Raw genomic sequence first — 17,916 nt, forward strand, 5'->3', positions numbered from 1 at the left:
ATATGTAAATAGAGTTAACACTTAATTGGTAACCCATTTACATCCTGTACCTATCTTAGGTATAAATTATTATGCAAGAAAATTTTACAAAAATAATTAATATATATTTCCCATTGATAGAAAAGGTCATTGAGAAAATTGTATGTTAAAAAAAAAACATTAGAGGGACTTTTAGGTATTAACAAAGTTAATTATGAGAAATAATTTTAGAAAAAATAAATTTCTTATAAAAGGATAACTTTCACCTTTTTTTTAATTTTATCAATTTAAATATATATCCACCATTATCAAGAAGGAAGCAAGGGTTTCTACGTATAATCTCTTACCAACTGTTCAAGATAAGGGTTCATTGCTTGTTTTATTAAAAACTATAAGAAATATTCCAAGATTAAATTTGATTAATGCTTCAGATTAGCATTGTTTCTTCCATATTACCTCCTATAAAAGTTTTGGGCAGTGTCTTAATTAATCCTGATATAACTGATCGTGGTTTCAGATATAATTGTTCATCATCTTGCATTGGTATCTAATTAAGCTTTTAAGCTCACAGCTAGTGATGATCTAGCAACAACTGTTCCTCCTAAGTAATACTTTTGCAATGATTTAATTTTTTTTAATTTAATACAGTTTTTGTACTTGTCACTTACTTTTATAGTGAACAAAAAGTTGCTTTAAATTTGGTAATCTTTCATTTCATTCTTTTACTAGGCTTTGCATATTCGTTTTGCATGATGAATTTAATGATCATCTTGGAGGCAGACACGAGACAATCAAGACAATTAAAGATAGCTCAAATTAAGCTAAGCTATGGAATTAATTCAAGATGCTTAGCAAATGACAAGCATTCAATTCTTCCTACAACTCTTGCTTTTTCCCTACAAACTCAGTTTGATTAATGGACGCGCAGACAGACCACTTTTAAGGGTTTAGTGATTGATCATTAATGTTTGTCTTTTACGGACTATGCTCATAATTATGATTTCCATTTCCAAGCAGATTAATTGACACAAATAATAATATTTCTCAGCTACATATCGTTGTTTAACTTGCCATTTTTATATCCCCTTTTCTTTCTCAATTTTATTATTAATCATATTATAATTATTGTAAACAGGATTATATGTAATAAAGTTGTAGTGATGTGAGAATAAGAGCACGTGATTAAATTGAAAAAAACCACTTGATTGAATTTTTTTAGGGTATATAAGAAGAAGAGTGTCGGTAGATACTTGCCAATAGAGTAAATGAAATAAAATAAATTTATAATAAAATAGATGAGAGGATTGAAAAAAAAAATGACTAGAAACTCTTGAACATGATATTAGGATATAATAATTGACAAAAATATAACTATGGGTAGAGATCGTTCTTGGAGAGGTATAATTCATATATATAATCGAGCTTAACCACCTACCAAGATAAAAATGCTTTATGAATTTTTTTTAAATACAACATAAAATGTAAATAAAAAATATAAACTATAGTTAGAAAATGTTACATGAAACTCTACAACTATATATGAGAAATCCATATAGGTAACTAGATATATAGGTCGTGTATAGAATATAAGTGTCACATGCCAACCACCTATCAAAACCCCTGTAAACACCCTGACGATGAGTAGTATATACTTGGAGCTGAGCTCCGCTCCGCTCGGCATCTTAGAAAATTAGCATGGCCAATATTGAAAAGGAAGAGATAATTACGTACAAGCATTAGAACAATGGAGTACTTGCTTTTGCTACGGCTTTTCTCTTTTGAAAGTTTTGGAGAGAGGATTTAATATTGTTACTTATGTGGCTTTGGTGACCTTTATATATATCTCAGCCTTATCTGCCTTCTTGTGTGTGGCAGACGCTTGATTTTGCAAGCTTGATGATATGAGCATGGAGAGAAATGAACTCATTGTGCTAGATTGATTATTCTATCTTGTCGTCCTTGCTGCAAGGGTGGCTTGCTGGTAGGTAAAGGAGATGGATAACTATTACTCAGGCGTTATGGTATATATGACCAACATCCAAGCAACGTACTTGTTGCCCTCTGGTCAATTGGCAACGAGTTGTTGGGGTTAAAGTTGACTATGATCCATAGGGTTGTACTGTTACCCAACATGTCCTAGCTAAACATGGGTTGATTCTAGTTAAGGGGGGTGAACAAAATCGCACTCAGCTGCTGAGGGTCTCTCTTGTAACGATGTCATGCATGCGTCTGTTATGAAATATCTATTAAGATTAAGTTTCTTTGGAAGTAAATAAGAAGAAGATGATGATGTATTTACAAATATGACCCTCAAAAGTGTGGAATTTCGTGCTGTCTGTTTCACTCTCATAAGTGTGGACACGTATATATGCAAAGTACAACAGGGAAGGGAAGGGAAGGGAAGGGAAGTTAGTTGAATGCAAACACACGTGAATCAAGAAGGCAGAAGCGAATCACTTTTGCTAAAAGAATTGGGGAGTGGCATGACGATCCACACGATAATCTTCCCCTTCCAACCGTTGTGGCTGCTTTAACTACTGGATAATCTTACTTTATATCGGACATTATCATAGAAAATTTCAAAGAGATCTTTTGACTAAGCGTGCGTGGTGATCAGACATGTCCGCATGTCTCATGATCTCCCTCTGTCTCTGGTCGTGTGTGTTTGTTTATATTTAATCTCACCTTTAATTTGCTGCACGAAGAGCGCGAATAATGGCATCCGATTCTATGCCATGTTTCATTACTTTTGCTTCCCAGATCAATTTGGTCACTAAGTACTCCATCCCACAATTCATATATCTTTCTTTGTAGAAGCACTAAAGGGCAGAATCTCTTAATATCAAGATTATTATGTTACTCGACATAAAATTACAGGGGTGGGTTTAAAGTTTAAGATTTCTTTACGAAACCCACAGCCCAGCCCTTCAATTGATTCAAGTCAAACAAATTTTATATTACACGTAGACATCAAAAAAATTTCACTCTTAATATATCATTTCTTCTAATTTGTTTAAAAAAAAGTTAAACAAGACGTCAACCAGCGTTTCACACTGACTTCGTCATCCTAATTTTGACGGTGGGCCACAGCTTAATATGAAACCGACACGACACTTCCTTGGCGTCTGCATGTTGATATTTTTTAACCCTCAAAAATCTTTTACTCCAGGAAGAGCGGTAAAATTTTCCCGCGAAAATCCCTGTTCCCATGTGCAGCAGCAGCAGCAGCAGCAAGTCCACAACGGCTTCCTTTCTTCCTCCACGTGTCACTGTCACTCTCCAAATCCGAATAAAGAATGAAACAAAGACGGCATTAACGGTAGAATGTTCACGCGAAATGACGAAAACCCCCCATTCTCCATTAACGCAGCCGCGTACGGCCCTGCGGAATTAACGCCTTAACTGTCGGTGGGCCCCAATGGCGGTTCTGTGAATAAAATAAACGATGAATGAATGAATGAATGAATTGCACTCATATGACCGGTGGTGGGTGTCCGTTTCACCGACTGACTGGGTTCTACTAACCTATGTATATACGAAGATGAGATGGGTGGTTCCATCACCAGCGTTAGGTTCAACTGACAGTAATATTATACATTTAATTTTGTTTTAAGTATAGATTTACTTTAGTTCAATTAGCATTTAATTTAGCTCACTCAGGGTTTAAGTAATACTAATGGTATTAGTAATGCAAAGGGGGTGTCTTTGTAGCTGTGTTCAAATTGGCTAAACCAAATTGACTTAATCTGACTGCCACACTGCCAAACCACCAAAAAAAAGAAAAGAAAAATAGATTATTATTATTATTTGTTAGTCTTGAAAATTATCAAACTGCCCACCCACCTTCCCAAATCCCAAATAACTTTAGAGTAAAATTTTTTAAACCATAAAAAATGCATAATTTTTATCTCACTTTCAACCATGCAAATTAGTAACCTTTGCGGCTTAGTTTAATCGATAATTTTAAGTTTTTTACAAAGATAAAAAAATTATTATTGTTGTTAATATATTTTCTTTTTTATTGCATACCCATCAATATTTATGCAAAAAAAGCTTAAAAGTGTCTCTCATGGACATCGTGCAGAGTAAAGCAAGCAGGAGGGTCAATGCGATGGTTTTTTTTTTTTTTGGAGTATTGAGAGATTGAATTCTAGGGTCTCCATATTATTGGAAAGGGTCAGTTAAATGTTTAGTCTAAATATATATAAATTATATTCATATTTGAATTTATTTTAAAGTACATTAGAGAGAATGTTATTTATTCTTGAGAATTAGTCGGACAAAAACTCGATTATCTAGATAATAAAAAATTAAATTATAAAATAATATTATTTATTTTAAAACGAAATTTGTAGTTTTTCATTGGCCACCTAGATTTCATATCCAGTCAGCAATACTCAAACTATAAATAGCTTCTATAAATTATAATTATTTTTAAATTATAAAGAGTTCTGTGTTTGTGTATAAGTAAGCAGAGCTCACTGAGTCCAGACTGTGAAAGTGTCTGAAGAGAACTGTCGGTAGAGTTCTGTTCTTCTTCAGTTTCTGGGTTTCTCCGCCGGCCGGAAAAGTTGACGACAACAAAATTAACACCTGGAAACAAAGAGGCGGGTTGACCCACTTGTATGCCTAAAAGAATGGAGGGTCGCCGCCTGTTCGCCCAATTTCTCTGCTTCTTCTCTATGGTAGTGGTGGTAGTTCAGTGTTGGGTTGTTTCCGGCGTGCCTCTCCGCCACGTGCCTGACCCACATTGGTACCCCGCCACCGCCACCTGGTACGGCAGCCCCGACGGAGACGGCAGCGACGGGGGCGCGTGCGGGTACGGGTCGCTGGTGGATGTGAGGCCGCTGAGGGCAAGAGTAGGAGCGGCGAGCCCGGCGCTTTTCAAAGGCGGCGAAGGCTGTGGCGCTTGCTACAAAGTGAAGTGCCTGGACAAGTCCATTTGCTCCCGGAGGGCCGTGACAGTGATCATAACTGACGAGTGTCCCGGCGGCTACTGCTCCGGCGGGCGAGTCCACTTCGACCTCAGCGGCGCCGCCTTCGGCCGTATGGCCGTCGCAGGCGACGGCAACCAGCTCCGTAACCGAGGCGAGATCTCCGTCATCTACCGCCGGTATCTATACACACTTTACCCACTTATTATTATCTTTCCAATTTGTTATGCTTTTTTTTTTTTTGGTCAAAAAATGATTTTGGCGCTGAAAAACAAAAATGGGTAAAAGTTAAAACCCCTCTTTCTGTTTTCATGAAAAAAATATAATTTTATTCTTAGCAACGACTTTAATAGAGTGACCCAAAATTGCAATCTTTCTACTTTTATAGTAAAGCTTAAAAAAAAATGGGTGAAACCCTTTAATTATATCAAATACTTGATATCGTTTATTATTAAGTTTTGTGTTCTTAATAACAGATTTGATTATGGGTTTATGTGAATATATATATATTATTTAAGGACGCCATGCAAGTATCCGGGAAAGAACATTGCCTTCCATGTAAACGAAGGATCGACAGATTACTGGCTTTCTCTTCTGGTTGAGTTCGAAGATGGGGATGGCGACGTCGGATCAATGCACATTAGAGAGGTAATAACTTCATTCGTGTTTTACATTAATTTCCATTTCATTTTATTTATTGTTAATTTTTCTTTTCCATGATTGAATCCTAAATGGTCAAACTTTCATCAATTTCACGATGGACCCTTCAAAACAGGCGACGTTTTCACACTTGCCTCGAAAATGGATCAGAAAAAAAAATAAAATAAAAAGAATCATATTATATGTATAACCATTTTATACATTTTGAACTACATAAAAGGGTATTATGATCAAAATACTTTGCGCCTCACATGCACCTCACGCGTCTCTATACGCCTTATGAGGAATTTTTTTGTCATTAATACACTTTTTTATGTAGATCAAGATGTACAGATAGCATTTTTTAAAAGAAAAGGACCCTTCCAAAGACTTTTTGGTGTAATTAATTAACTGAAAATAAGATGTCCAAAGATTAATTTCTATAAAGAATAAAGGTTTTTTTTTTCCTTAATTTATTATGAATCCCTGCCGGCACCCGACATCTTAGAGCTTCATGGAGAATGGAAATGGATACTTCGACTGCCATCAGATGAATATTATGAATTGGGTTTGTTGATGATGTATGCAGGCGAGCTCAACAGAGTGGGTGGAGATGAGGCATCTGTGGGGGGCATATTGGTGCATAAATGGGGGGCCATTGAGAGGGCCATTCTCTGTGAAGCTGACCACTCTGTCCACAGCAACAACCCTCTCTGCAAGGGATGTCATCCCAAGGAACTGGTCCCCAAAGGCCACTTACACTTCTCGCCTTAATTTCTTCTCTTAACATACAGTATGTTGCCTGTCCCACTCATCAAGCCCTAGTAATCCTTCTTCTCCTCCTCCTCCTCCTTCTTCTCCATTATTATTATGCATGACCCAGAAAAAGTGACCGTTGTCGCTGTGTTTCTCAAAAGAAAAGTAGCCGTTGGGGCGTCTAAAAAGAAGCAGCCAATGCTCTTTCTTTAATTTATGGGTTAATATATTATATATAGGTAGATACATATATATATATATTTGACTGCTTTTGTAGTGTGTTTTACCCTTTTAGGTACTGTTTGTTTGTTGTAGACCTTGGGAAATTGTGGCCCTCCCCAAAGAAGGAGAGAGAGCTTCAGTTGATATATGTAACAATGTTATGAGTGTGTTAAGTAATTAATTTGTATGTGAGCTTCAGTTGAGCTTTTGTGAGCCATCTGGTTTCTTGATGTGCCCAGACCCAATTAATGCAAGAGTTCGGCGCCTGTCTACTCAATGGGACACTGATAATTGTCAGTTTTTTGGGTTGGAACCTTTTTTAAAAAATAAATATTAATAGATTAAATGATTAATTATTTTTTAAATTAAAATATAAAATAATTAAGATAAGAATGAGAAATATTTTAAAAAATTTATTAAATTATTTGTTAAATTTTTTTGAAATGTATTATAAGACACAAACGTAATTTTTTTTTCTAAGGATCAAAATATACTTATCAAGTAGGAGAAGAATAAGTATATTTTAAAAAATTAAAATAAGAAATTACATAATTTTTTTTAAATTCATCAAATAAATTTAACAAATATATTAAAAAAAACAATCATTTTTTTGGTCTTACATTTTCTTTAGCCGTTGGAATTGAAAAATTGATGATTCAAGTAGTAACTTAATTTTGGTAAGAATAACATTTTATACAAATATTACTATTTTTTTTAAATTTGTACACTGAAAAAGAATTATATATAAATTCTTTAACCACCCTTAAATTTAGTATTTACTATCACACAAAACAAATAAACAAAATTGTATAATTTCTTATAGATTATGAATGTGAACGGGGCTTTGTCCAATTGACTTGTTTGTCAAAGCCACGTGAGCTATAGGGCCAAGGATGTCAGAGGATATGACTGTTAAAAGCTGTGGAGGACATTAAAGCTCACATGCAAAAGATCTAAACTTGCTGAAGAACCAGTTCTGGTGCTTACATGTGAAGCCTGTCCCATTAAATTCTTTCACTTCTTCCCCCCACCCCACTCCACATGGATGATCATCCTTCATATGCTACGTGTGTTGCAATTTTTCTGAAATTTATGTTATTTTATTCGATAAATTTAACTTTATCAGTAACAACAGATAATATTTGATTGATTGGAGATGATCATTTCTCCTATAAAGGCACAAAATAATTTATTCTAAAGATGGGTAGCAAAGATACTTTAGGTGACTGGAATTCTTCTTTCCTATTAGCACAAGCCCAGTATTTCTTTCTCTTCTCCCATCCCATGGCTTGTAAGAGGGGATTGAATGTGGCATTTACACGCCCTGACGGAACCGCTGGCTATAGCACTGGCCCCAAAGGCAGGGTCAAGTCTCTGCATTCATTGTCATTGAGGGTAGCCATTAAAGCCACAAAGCCTTAAAGTTCACCCGAGTCGAAAGCAAATAACTCCTTCAAACTCAAATCTCAAGTCTTTCTCATGCCACCGCCAATGCTTCCTAGTAACATGCATACCATAAATTACCACAGCATACCATAATTTGGTCAGTTTCATATATAAGGAAATATAACAACACTGATAATTCTTAATCCCCACTTAGTAAAAGTTAGCTAAATGAATACTAAACCTCTGACCGTCTCTGCCAATGGTCAAAACATCTATAAAGCCGTTATATGAAGGAGATGTTTATTATACTTTAGTTTCTAAGTCCCTTTGGCTTTCGCATAAAACTGCCAGTAACAGAACATAGGCAGCAAAGAAACAAATTACTAAAACTTAAAAATGGGGTAAACACAGTTTGAGTGTCCTAAAAACAAGTTAGAATAAAAGCTGTTTGCAGCACATGCTGCTTTGCCATGAAGCATCAAAACGCGGCTGCTCTTATTCTCTATGCCGAATCACGATGGGGTGTTCCAGTAATGCCGGAAAAAAATGGATGGAAGAAAAAGAATATGAATTAATTAGGAAAAAATTACTAGAAAATGGTCAGTGAGTCATCAGGCTGTTGTAGCCGATTCAGTTTCCGCGACTTGTTTCTCATCAGTTGCAGCAGGACCTTCCTGTTTGGCTGTTGCAGTGAAACCATCCGTGGCAACAGCATTTTTAGAAGGTGAAACGGGTTTGTCTGCAGCAGCAGGATTGGCATTTTTCGTGGGCGAGGCAGGTTTGGCAGCGGCATCCTCAGCTGCTGCTGCTGCTGCTGCTTTGAGCGTGCCTTTCCCGTCCTTGTCATCCTTTCCTTCTTCGGCCGCTGCTGGCGCTGCATTTTTCTCGTCCTTTGCATCTTTTGCATCTTTGTCATCCTTTGCCGGGGGTGGTGGGGGAGGTAGCATGTGAGATGGAGGCTTCTGCTTTAGCTTCAAAATAAGTTGCCGCATTCTGGCAAGATCAGTGGGTTTGCCAGGCTTCGGACCCTGAATGACGGTTACTGAAGGCTTCCTTTCATCATCCTTCTTTCGTCCTCTTTTCTCAATATTAGCTACCTCGCGAGGAATGATCTCTGCTATCGCTTTCCAGTACTGTTTGTCAGCTTCTTTGTGGAATTTCTCTTGGTTGGTCAAGTAAAGCTGCTCCCAACACAAATTTCATTATCAGAACACTAAATAAGCAAGTATACAGAATATGCATAAGAGAGCAAAAGGAACAAAAAGATTTTTGGATTAGACCTTCTCTCGTTCTCTATTATGGGCCTTATTGGTCTCACAATTAATCTTTCTTTTCTCGTAGAAAGCTCGCTTAAACTCCTCTGCTTCATTAAAAATCTGGGTTCTCATCTCCTTCTCCCTGTGCTCCTTTTCCTCCAGATAAATGGCATTTTGGCTGGCAAGAATATATAGAAGGTTAGAAGAGGCTCAATACACAAATATAGGCAATATACCTGATGAATTAACCTGCAATATTATTAATAAAGCAAAATTATCATCTTATTTCAAAGTTTGGGCACTTGGTGTTTCTCTACCTGAGCATCACTTCCATAATAAGCCCATGCAATTTAGCTGGCTTACAAGGGAAAGAAAAGCTAACAACAAATATATCTTCTCTTTTCACATTTCACATTTCACATTTCCACCCATTTAACCCATTTCACATTTCCATATCAGTAACAAAAGCATATATCAACCAAAAAGCCAGCTAACCTCAGTTGGCTTGAGTATGAAATTTTAAGGGCTAATTGGCTAAATAAAAGCACTGCAATAGAGGATGATCATTAAAAAACTTGGACCCATGCCCAAGGAATAAATTATATGGGCTTCAAAATGAATTTCCATTCAACCCATTTCTCCTTTCCGTATCTAACAAAAATATAGCAAACAAAAACCTAGCTAAACCTCCACTAAGAAATGAATTGCATTGGCTTGAGTATGAAATTTCAGGGGCTAAAAAAGGCACTGGAAATCAATAAAAACCTTGAACCATGCAAAAGGAAGAAATTGATAATTTACTGGAATTGGATACTGATAATAACTAAAAATCCCACAATACAGGAAGAAAGCAGTAAAAATGAATAAAAATACACCACATCAGCAAGATCATCCAATGCTTAATTTTCATTTGCAGTTTAAAGGAATCTTTATTGTTTACTTTTTCTTTTCAAACATCAGTCTATTACTTCTTTATACCATTCTGCCTGGAGGCTATAAATTATCGAGCATTCTAACTTGTGTTGTACTTGTACAAGGTTTTTCCCCTTGGCACTTTTGTTAACATACATGTGGTTGACAACTCAGAGCTACAACCGTTGTATACTAAGGTAGTGTTAGTTAAAATGAGTACAATAAGGTCCTATCAAGATAACTTCTATATGAAGTTCAAGAGAAGTTATTCAAATGGGAGGAAGGGATAAATTTATCTTGAAAGTTCAAGATAAGAAGTAATGTGACTTCTTTCCAGAAAATTTAACAAACACAGTGGAAAACACTTTTGTTCAGGATGCTTTCCATATCCCCCTTTTTTTGGTCTATATCTTGATTAATAAACACTACCTAAGCAAATAGAGAAAAAAAGATTCTACCAGTTCAGGAGTAAAAAACAGTTCTCCACTAATGCAAGGCATGCCAGTGGGGCAAACATAGGCAGCTCACATAGCAGCTGCATCAATACCCAAAATCAAGAATATTCATAATGCATTCTACATACCCTCTAGTAAATTCCTTCCTCCAAGAATCAAATGCATGATTATATCTTCAACTTAATGCAGAAGATTACTATTTTATACTTTTAAGAACATCAATCAGGAAAGAAAAGGAAAAAAGGAAAATGAAAGCCTGGTAATCTCTGTACAGATGGCTGGACAAACATGAAATGATTTTGGTAGTATTGTAAAATTTCACATGATGACCCAGTGCTTGTTATGGGAGCTACAATCCACTTCGTCTTCAACCCTAATCCTGATATAGAAAATGTGAGACATGTATTGAAAATGGGAAACCGTAACTACAGGGCTGTCATCTCAGACAGCACCTATTGGTTGTGGAATTACATTGTTCATTTCTAAAATTACAACCATTTGTTTTCTGCCAAAGAAAGGGAAGAGAAACAAGAGAAAATTTGGGAATTCAATTATTTGTATCAGAGAAATATTTGCAACAAAATCATAGAACAAACATGCCTCAAAACACCAAATGCACCACATTAGCCCAAGTGACAACAACCCCTGCCAGTGCAACATCCTTAATTCGATGTTCTTAACAAAACAAGCACCAGGAACAAGTGCAAGCACAGAAAATCTGTCCTACAAGGCTACAGCCTCCACCAACCCCCTTTCAAAGTATCAAATCAAGCAAAGATTATCTAAATATTCTTTCACTTTTTGAGAAACCATGTTGATGTATTCTTAAGCCATTTAGGCTTGACTTTGCATCTAATAGCCCCAGAATAAACCGGATAAGGCTTCTGTAAAATTATATAAAATTGAGTATGCCAGTAAACTTGCTCATAATTTAGCAAATATGTCACTCTTATTCTATTATTAGCAAGCATCCTGGTAGGCTTGAAGAAGTTCGCTGACTCAGTACAATTATGTTGCACTGGATTTCTTTTTGCATTTGTCAAAAATCAAAATGGAGAAAGATTCAGATGTTTAAATGATTAAAAATAATGGAACAAAACAGTAAGAATGATTTAAAAAACCCCAGCTCGGTGAAATCATCCAATGCTTAATTCAATTCGCAGTTTAAAGGAATCTTTCTTGTTTCCTTTTCCTTTTTAAATATCTGAGTCAATTATGTAACAATGGATTTCCTTTTCTTTTTGAAGCATCCCGGTAGGCTTAACTTTCATCCAATGCTTAACTTTCTAGAAATGTGTGCTTGCTAACTTTCTTTCTTTCTTTTTTTGGGTTGATGGAGAGGACAGGAGAGAGAGGGAGGGACAATACGTTATTTTGGATTTCATACGGAGATCCATCAACCAAACACAGACAGACACCACCTCTTAATTACAACTACTTTCCTTCAAAATAAAGCAAGTCAACAAAATTCCACACTAGAAGGTTCATCAAAGGAGTAAGATAACTAAATAGTATGTACCAACAAATAAGTAAAATCTTGTATCCTTTTGGTCAAACAGAACATTCAATAAACTTAAGAGAGGCAAAAGTATGAACATAGTAGATATAATGACTGATATAGTACAGCATGAGTCTTCATCCAAATCAAGGAAGTTCCGGGAAAATATCTACAAGAATAACACATCAACCCTATGTGGGGTTAGCTACATGAATTAGCTAACCCTAAAAGCCTCCTACCAAACTTTTCTTGATCTTCATATCTACCTCTTTTGCTAAGGGTTTGTTTTATATCATCCACTCTCCTCACAGGAGTCTTTATTGATCTCTATCGATCTTCTTCTCAAATGATCAAACCATTCTAATTGTGTCTGATGCATCTTATCATCAATTGGAGCCACTTCAATCTTATTGCAAATAACCTCATTTCTAAGTTTTATTGTATGAATGCACATCTACCACAACGTTCTTATCTCTACTATACTTATATTTTGCACATGTTGATGCTTTACTACTCAACATTTTGTGCCCCATTAACTATCTTATTAAATTTTTGTTTTAGCTTTAACAAAATCTCACTATCAGATAAAACATCGAATTTCTAACCATATTACATTAATTCTATGGGTAACATCCTTAATCTTTTCATCTTTTTGGATATTTTACCTAATAAATTTAAAATGATCTTTCCTGAGATGGCTTGATCTTCAAGGTTTACCCTAACATCATTTACAATTGTATTTTTATTAAACTTAAATTCCACATATTCGACTTTGAATGTGTTTAGCTTAAGCCACTAGATTTTAAAGTGTTATTCTATATATTGAGCTCAATATTCACACATTCTTTTGACTCATCAACTAAGAAAATTTATCTGCAAATAGCATGCAACACCTTGTTTGGATGTGTTTAGTGATTATTAGGACAAAGAGATACGAGCTTAATGCAGATCTTTGATGGAATTCAATTGCTCAGTATTCACAAATTCTTTTGTCTCATCCACTAAGAAAATTTGTCAGCAAATAGCATGCAACAAGGCACATTTGTTTGGATGTGTTTAGTGAATTCATCCATTATTAGGACAAAGAGACACGAGCTTAATGCAGATCTTTGATGGAATTCAATTATAATTGGAAGTGTCTCAATATCTCCACCACAAGTTTCTGCTCCATGATACATGTCTTTCATAACTTTTATATAAGCAATTCAATCTCATTTATTCTCTAAGAACCTCTATAAGACATCTCTAAGAACTTTTTCATAAGCTTTTTCTAAATCTGTAAACACTATATGTAAATCCTCTTATATAAATCTATATCTTCTTCCAATTAGGTGCAATAACAAGTATATAACTTCTATTGTTGACCTACCAGACATGAAATTAAATTGTTTTTCACATATCTAAAAGTATTCATAATCTTTACTCAATCACTATTCCAAAAGTTTCATAATGTCACCCATTAACTTGATTCATTAAAATTTTCAACATATCCATTATTCTTTATGAATAGGTATTACAGTGTTCTTGAGTTTTGTAAATGAATATGGAGACTTGTTAATTTTGATGTCTATCATGATTCCCTTAATAATTTAGTATTTTGTTGGTTAGGTAAAGTTATTAGTCATTCTGACCCTATATATGAATCTAGTTTGCATAAACCCAAAAGGGGAACTTGTTTTATATCTAAAAGGTTGATAAGTTGTGATAAAAAGTTATCCAAAATGCTGCAGAAATGATGCTAAATATTTTCTAAGAAGAGAATGAAGCAAAAATAGAACCAAACCTACGCCTTTAAGCTGGGTTTTTTGAAAGCTTCGGGGACTGAATAGTTTCCATAAATCAGTCCAAAAATGGGATAAAAATTGGTACGAGAAGAGGTGAAGAAATGGGCTTGGTTTAGGTTAGAGGTTTGGGCTTTAAGATTTATGTATAAGTGGGCTAAGAATAGGCCCAAAATCTAGTGGGCCAAAACTTTAAAATCAAGACCCAAAAGCGTAAAGAATCAGCCCAATAGAAAACCAAAAGAGGCCAAGAATTAAAGCCCAAGATCAAATAAAATTTAAAAGAGAGATAAATTGGGCCAATAGACAAGATGTAATGGGCCAAAGGGTCCAAGGTGGACCCAGCCCAAGTAAAAAAGAAAAAAGAAAGAAGGAACAGGGTCAATAAAACCCTGTTGGTCAAAGTCAAATCCAAGGTTAATTAAAAGTTAACGTAAAAGGTTAAGGAAAACTCAACATTGATTACTTGAACTAAAGGAGATCCAACTTAGTGATTAAGATACTTCAAGTTGAAGATTACTTGAAAATGAGTTACCCTGAATCATAAAAAGACGTGTGTGTGTGTGTGTCTCTCTCTCTCTCCCTCTCTCTCCTTTTTTCCTTTTTCCCTTCTGCACATGAAAACATATGTACTGTTCTAGATAATATTCACATGAAAAAATCCTACATTTAGCTTCCAATATCCTTATTAAACCCTAATGTTTTGTGTTGCCCTTTGGCCATGGAATCAAAAGAAGATATATAACTTCTGTTCTGTTGAGACATCCAACACATAAGCTTTGAAAATTCTGCAGTTAAATACTCTGGAGAGGAAAAACCAGTTCTTCCTCCATTACTAACATCCAGCACAAAATAAGTTACAGGCAACATTATTCCCAGATTCCAGATCTGGCCAACATGTTGTAATATGGTGAAGCTTCATAAATGATGCCGTTTTGATAAGGGGAGGAGGGCCACCTGGCAACCGCTCAATGGCTGCTCCAAAACGATGGCGTTTTTGGAGCCCATGAGCTCGGAGGGCCAAACAGCAACCCCCCTTGTCGTTTCACAGCTCATTGATTCCTCCCATACTATCTTAGCACTTAGCTTGCTGCTCTATAGGCCGTCGATCCCTTTCCACAATCATATCTCCACCGCTGCTTTTGCCTATTTATTTCCACCGATTCCTCAAGATTTGTGCAAGGAAAGAAAAGAAAAGCAAAAGGTTGAGTCGGGTTGTTCATTTTAGGGTTTTCTCTCTCGTTTGTACATGTTCTACATTTTTGTTTCTGGTTTCATAGGCTGCCTTCTGATTTGTATGTAATCTTTGGGCAAATTTTGTTAGGAAACTAGTGTGTGTATAGTGAGGATTGTTGTTTGTACAGTGAGAGTGTAAATCATCTTTTCCGTCTAGTGCAGTGAGCTCTTCTCGTTGGAGCTCAACGTGGACATAACCCTAATTTAAAAGGTGAATCACGGTAAATCTTGTTGTGTTCGTTTTCTTTTATTTCCTCTTCTGCTTTATGTTTATGTTTATCTATGCTTCCATTTTTCGAATAGTCGTTTCAAATTTTGTTTTGGCTCTAAGTGTTAGAGGTGGCTGAGCCTTAACTCGACCCAACACAACATAATTTTGGAACCACAAAATAACTTAAATATTAGGCGTTCAAGATTGAAGTCCATCTCCTGCATATGATTGGAAAATCTCTTAAGTGTTTTTCAAATTAAAAGCACTCTGAACCTAAAAGCAGCATTTGAGAGACTGGTAAGCAGAAAGAATATTTGGTTCTAAATTATGTATAAGGGTACACTTTTATAGACCTAGCTGAAAAGTTTACTTTCTCTTTTATGTTAACCAGCACATCATTGCCTTTTTTGATCCTATTGAGACCTATTCTTCCCTGAATAGAAATTCAAGAGTAGAGAATTGCCTTCTACATGTCAACTTACCTTGTGATCTCTTTAGTCCACAACATAGGTATACAATGTCAAGGGTCAATAAGACGGTACCACCAAGTATGTTATACTTACCCCTGCTGAAATCCTAAATAAGACTTAGCGAAGAACTAATATATGCAGTCCAAATACAAAATTCCTCATACAATTTTCCATTCAAAATCCTGCATGTCTCCCTCCTTGCAAATCCATCTTATACAAAGCCCAGTAAAAACCTAGCAAGAACATAAATACCAACAAATGAACTTTGCCCTTTCCTCAAAATGGAAAGTATCATATTGAATCGTGTGCATGCAACAAGATAAGATTCATTAACTAAAGGGCAGATAAATATCATATTTTCTCTGTTTTTACCCTGAGGAATGTTGCTATGAAGATATTTACGAGTGCATTAATTATGTCAGTACATTTGTTACTTAAGGAGTACTGATGATTGACGAAAGCAAGAGAGTTTTGTTACGTAATTCTTCCAAAATAATTAGTTTGAATTAAAATTCATCATCAGGATTTTTGTGAGTACAACTAATGGGCATATAATATGTAACCGGTGCTTTGAAATTGAAGGGGAAAAGTACTCAACCCCTCAATTGAGTTGGGAATCACAGATTTCTGAAGTATGAGTTGACATGTTTTTCAACAACGTTAGAACTACATCATAGCACCCAGCTTTGATTGCATGGTGTGTGTTGCCCACCATAAAACAGCACGTTACTAAGGGTTTTAACAAAGGCCGGCAAAAAATTCTTCATTTAAATCAACCTACCATTCAACACCTGCTTTTCATTAGTCATGTCTAAATAACTGAACAAACAAAAAACGAAAAAGCAGATTAAATAAGACATACAAAATTTAGAAACAGAATAAAACAACAAAAATAAAACAAAATCTACTGAAAAAACTACAGGACCACCATTTACAACGGCACAATTTGCAATTATTGATACAGGCCAAGAACAAAGTTCAGATCGACAAGCAGACGAAAATAGCCAAAGGCAAAACTCACCGACGCCACTCGCGAAATGCAGCACCTTGCTCCCGCATCTCGGTGGGGTCTGGAAGGAGAGGACCTTCGGAAGCGGTGAAGAGGCCATCCGTGTCAGCTCCAATATCGTAAGGCTTGCCAGTGCCATCCGATTGGGGAACGGTCGGTTCGAACGAGTAGTCAGGGTTTGGTGCCGAGCCAAAACCGTAGGTCTCCGGCGAATGAAGATTGTTGTGGATGTGGTGGTCGCCGGCCGAAGCGAAATCGTCCGCCGCGTATATAGGCGGGTGAGGAGCGTGATCGTCGGCGGTGGCGGAGGGGAGGTCGAAGTCGTAGGGCTGGGAAGCGATGCCAGAGTCGTAGCCGTCGTTGTCGTAGGGCGGCGGCGGCGGCTGGATTTCTTCTAGGTCGTCGTTGTTGATGTTGCCGGTGGCGTATGAGTCATCGTCAAACGACGCCATTTTTCAGCTCTCTCTCTCTCTCTCTCTCTGCGTGTGGAAAATGTGAGTTCTGTTCAGATCGGAGTGGGACGAAACCTGCCGAAGAGAGCGTTGGATCAGAAAGTCCTTTTTTTCAAAAATGAAACGAGTGTCAATTTCACACGATCCACACGTGTTGTCTAACTAGTTAACGGGCCAGGCTAAGAGTTCGGGTGGGTCCGCCTCCACCCGAAAAATAAAATAATAAAGTAAATTACAAAAGGGTCTTCCCATATTAAGGAAATTACATTACGAAATTTTAGGAGTAATTTTTAATGTAAATATTATTTTAGAGAATAATTTGATATTCCTTTTAAATAAATAATAGAGGTAGATAGTCAATCTAATTTAAAAATAAAAATAAAAAATATTCTCTATAAAATTTGATATATCAAATTTCAACACTATTTGATATTAATTTACTCAAAATAATAATATAAAAGCTTGGGCTTGACAATTGGAGGTAGCAGTTTATCGCCGGATCTATAACACATAAAAACCATTTTAGAGTTTATGTAATTACTGTGTTTAGAATAAAAATATTTAAAATCTTTAAACGTTAAAACTAGAATTTCGATTCAAGTCGTTAGGGAAATTTAGAATTCTTAGACCTTATTTTTTCATTTTTTTTTTTTCCTTAATACACTTTATTAGTCTCAAAAGTATAAACGTACTTTTATAAATTTTATTTATGCGATAACA

At 36.0% G+C, this 17,916-nt stretch overlaps 2 protein-coding genes across 2 annotated transcripts; one reads left to right on the forward strand and one right to left on the reverse strand.

The window, feature by feature from the left end:
• Positions 1-4,445: 4,445 nt before the first annotated feature.
• On the forward strand, positions 4,446-6,796 carry LOC127792623 (expansin-B3). The gene is made up of 3 exons (XM_052323207.1): positions 4,446-5,092; positions 5,432-5,561; positions 6,142-6,796. The coding sequence occupies exons 1-3, from the start codon at positions 4,605-4,607 to the stop codon at positions 6,337-6,339; spliced, it is 816 nt and encodes a 271-aa protein (XP_052179167.1). The 5' UTR covers positions 4,446-4,604; the 3' UTR covers positions 6,340-6,796.
• Positions 6,797-7,976: 1,180 nt separating this feature from the next.
• LOC127792622 (clathrin light chain 2-like) lies at positions 7,977-17,307 on the reverse strand. The gene is made up of 3 exons (XM_052323206.1): positions 16,757-17,307; positions 9,197-9,350; positions 7,977-9,097 (listed from the first exon to the last, which is right to left on the reverse strand). The coding sequence occupies exons 1-3, from the start codon at positions 17,194-17,196 to the stop codon at positions 8,528-8,530; spliced, it is 1,164 nt and encodes a 387-aa protein (XP_052179166.1). The 5' UTR covers positions 17,197-17,307; the 3' UTR covers positions 7,977-8,527.
• Positions 17,308-17,916: the final 609 nt, after the last annotated feature.

Source organism: Diospyros lotus, chromosome 15 (assembly GCF_014633365.1).
Source record: "Diospyros lotus cultivar Yz01 chromosome 15, ASM1463336v1, whole genome shotgun sequence".
In the NCBI taxonomy this organism is placed as follows: Eukaryota; Viridiplantae; Streptophyta; class Magnoliopsida; order Ericales; family Ebenaceae; genus Diospyros; species Diospyros lotus.

Bases quoted from the DNA above. Each gene is read 5' to 3' on its own strand.
- LOC127792623 (XM_052323207.1), top strand. From the start codon at position 4,605: ATGCCTAAAAGAATGGAGGGTCGCCGCCTGTTCGCCCAATTTCTCTGC. The intron at 5,093-5,431 runs GTATCTATACAC...ATATTATTTAAG, and splicing joins ATCTCCGTCATCTACCGCCG to GACGCCATGCAAGTATCCGG. The intron at 5,562-6,141 runs GTAATAACTTCA...TGATGTATGCAG, and splicing joins GATCAATGCACATTAGAGAG to GCGAGCTCAACAGAGTGGGT.
- LOC127792622 (XM_052323206.1), bottom strand. From the start codon at position 17,196: ATGGCGTCGTTTGACGATGACTCATACGCCACCGGCAACATCAACAAC. The intron at 9,351-16,756 runs GTGAGTTTTGCC...TATTCTTGCCAG, and splicing joins GCATTTCGCGAGTGGCGTCG to CCAAAATGCCATTTATCTGG. The intron at 9,098-9,196 runs GTCTAATCCAAA...TGTTGGGAGCAG, and splicing joins ATAATAGAGAACGAGAGAAG to CTTTACTTGACCAACCAAGA.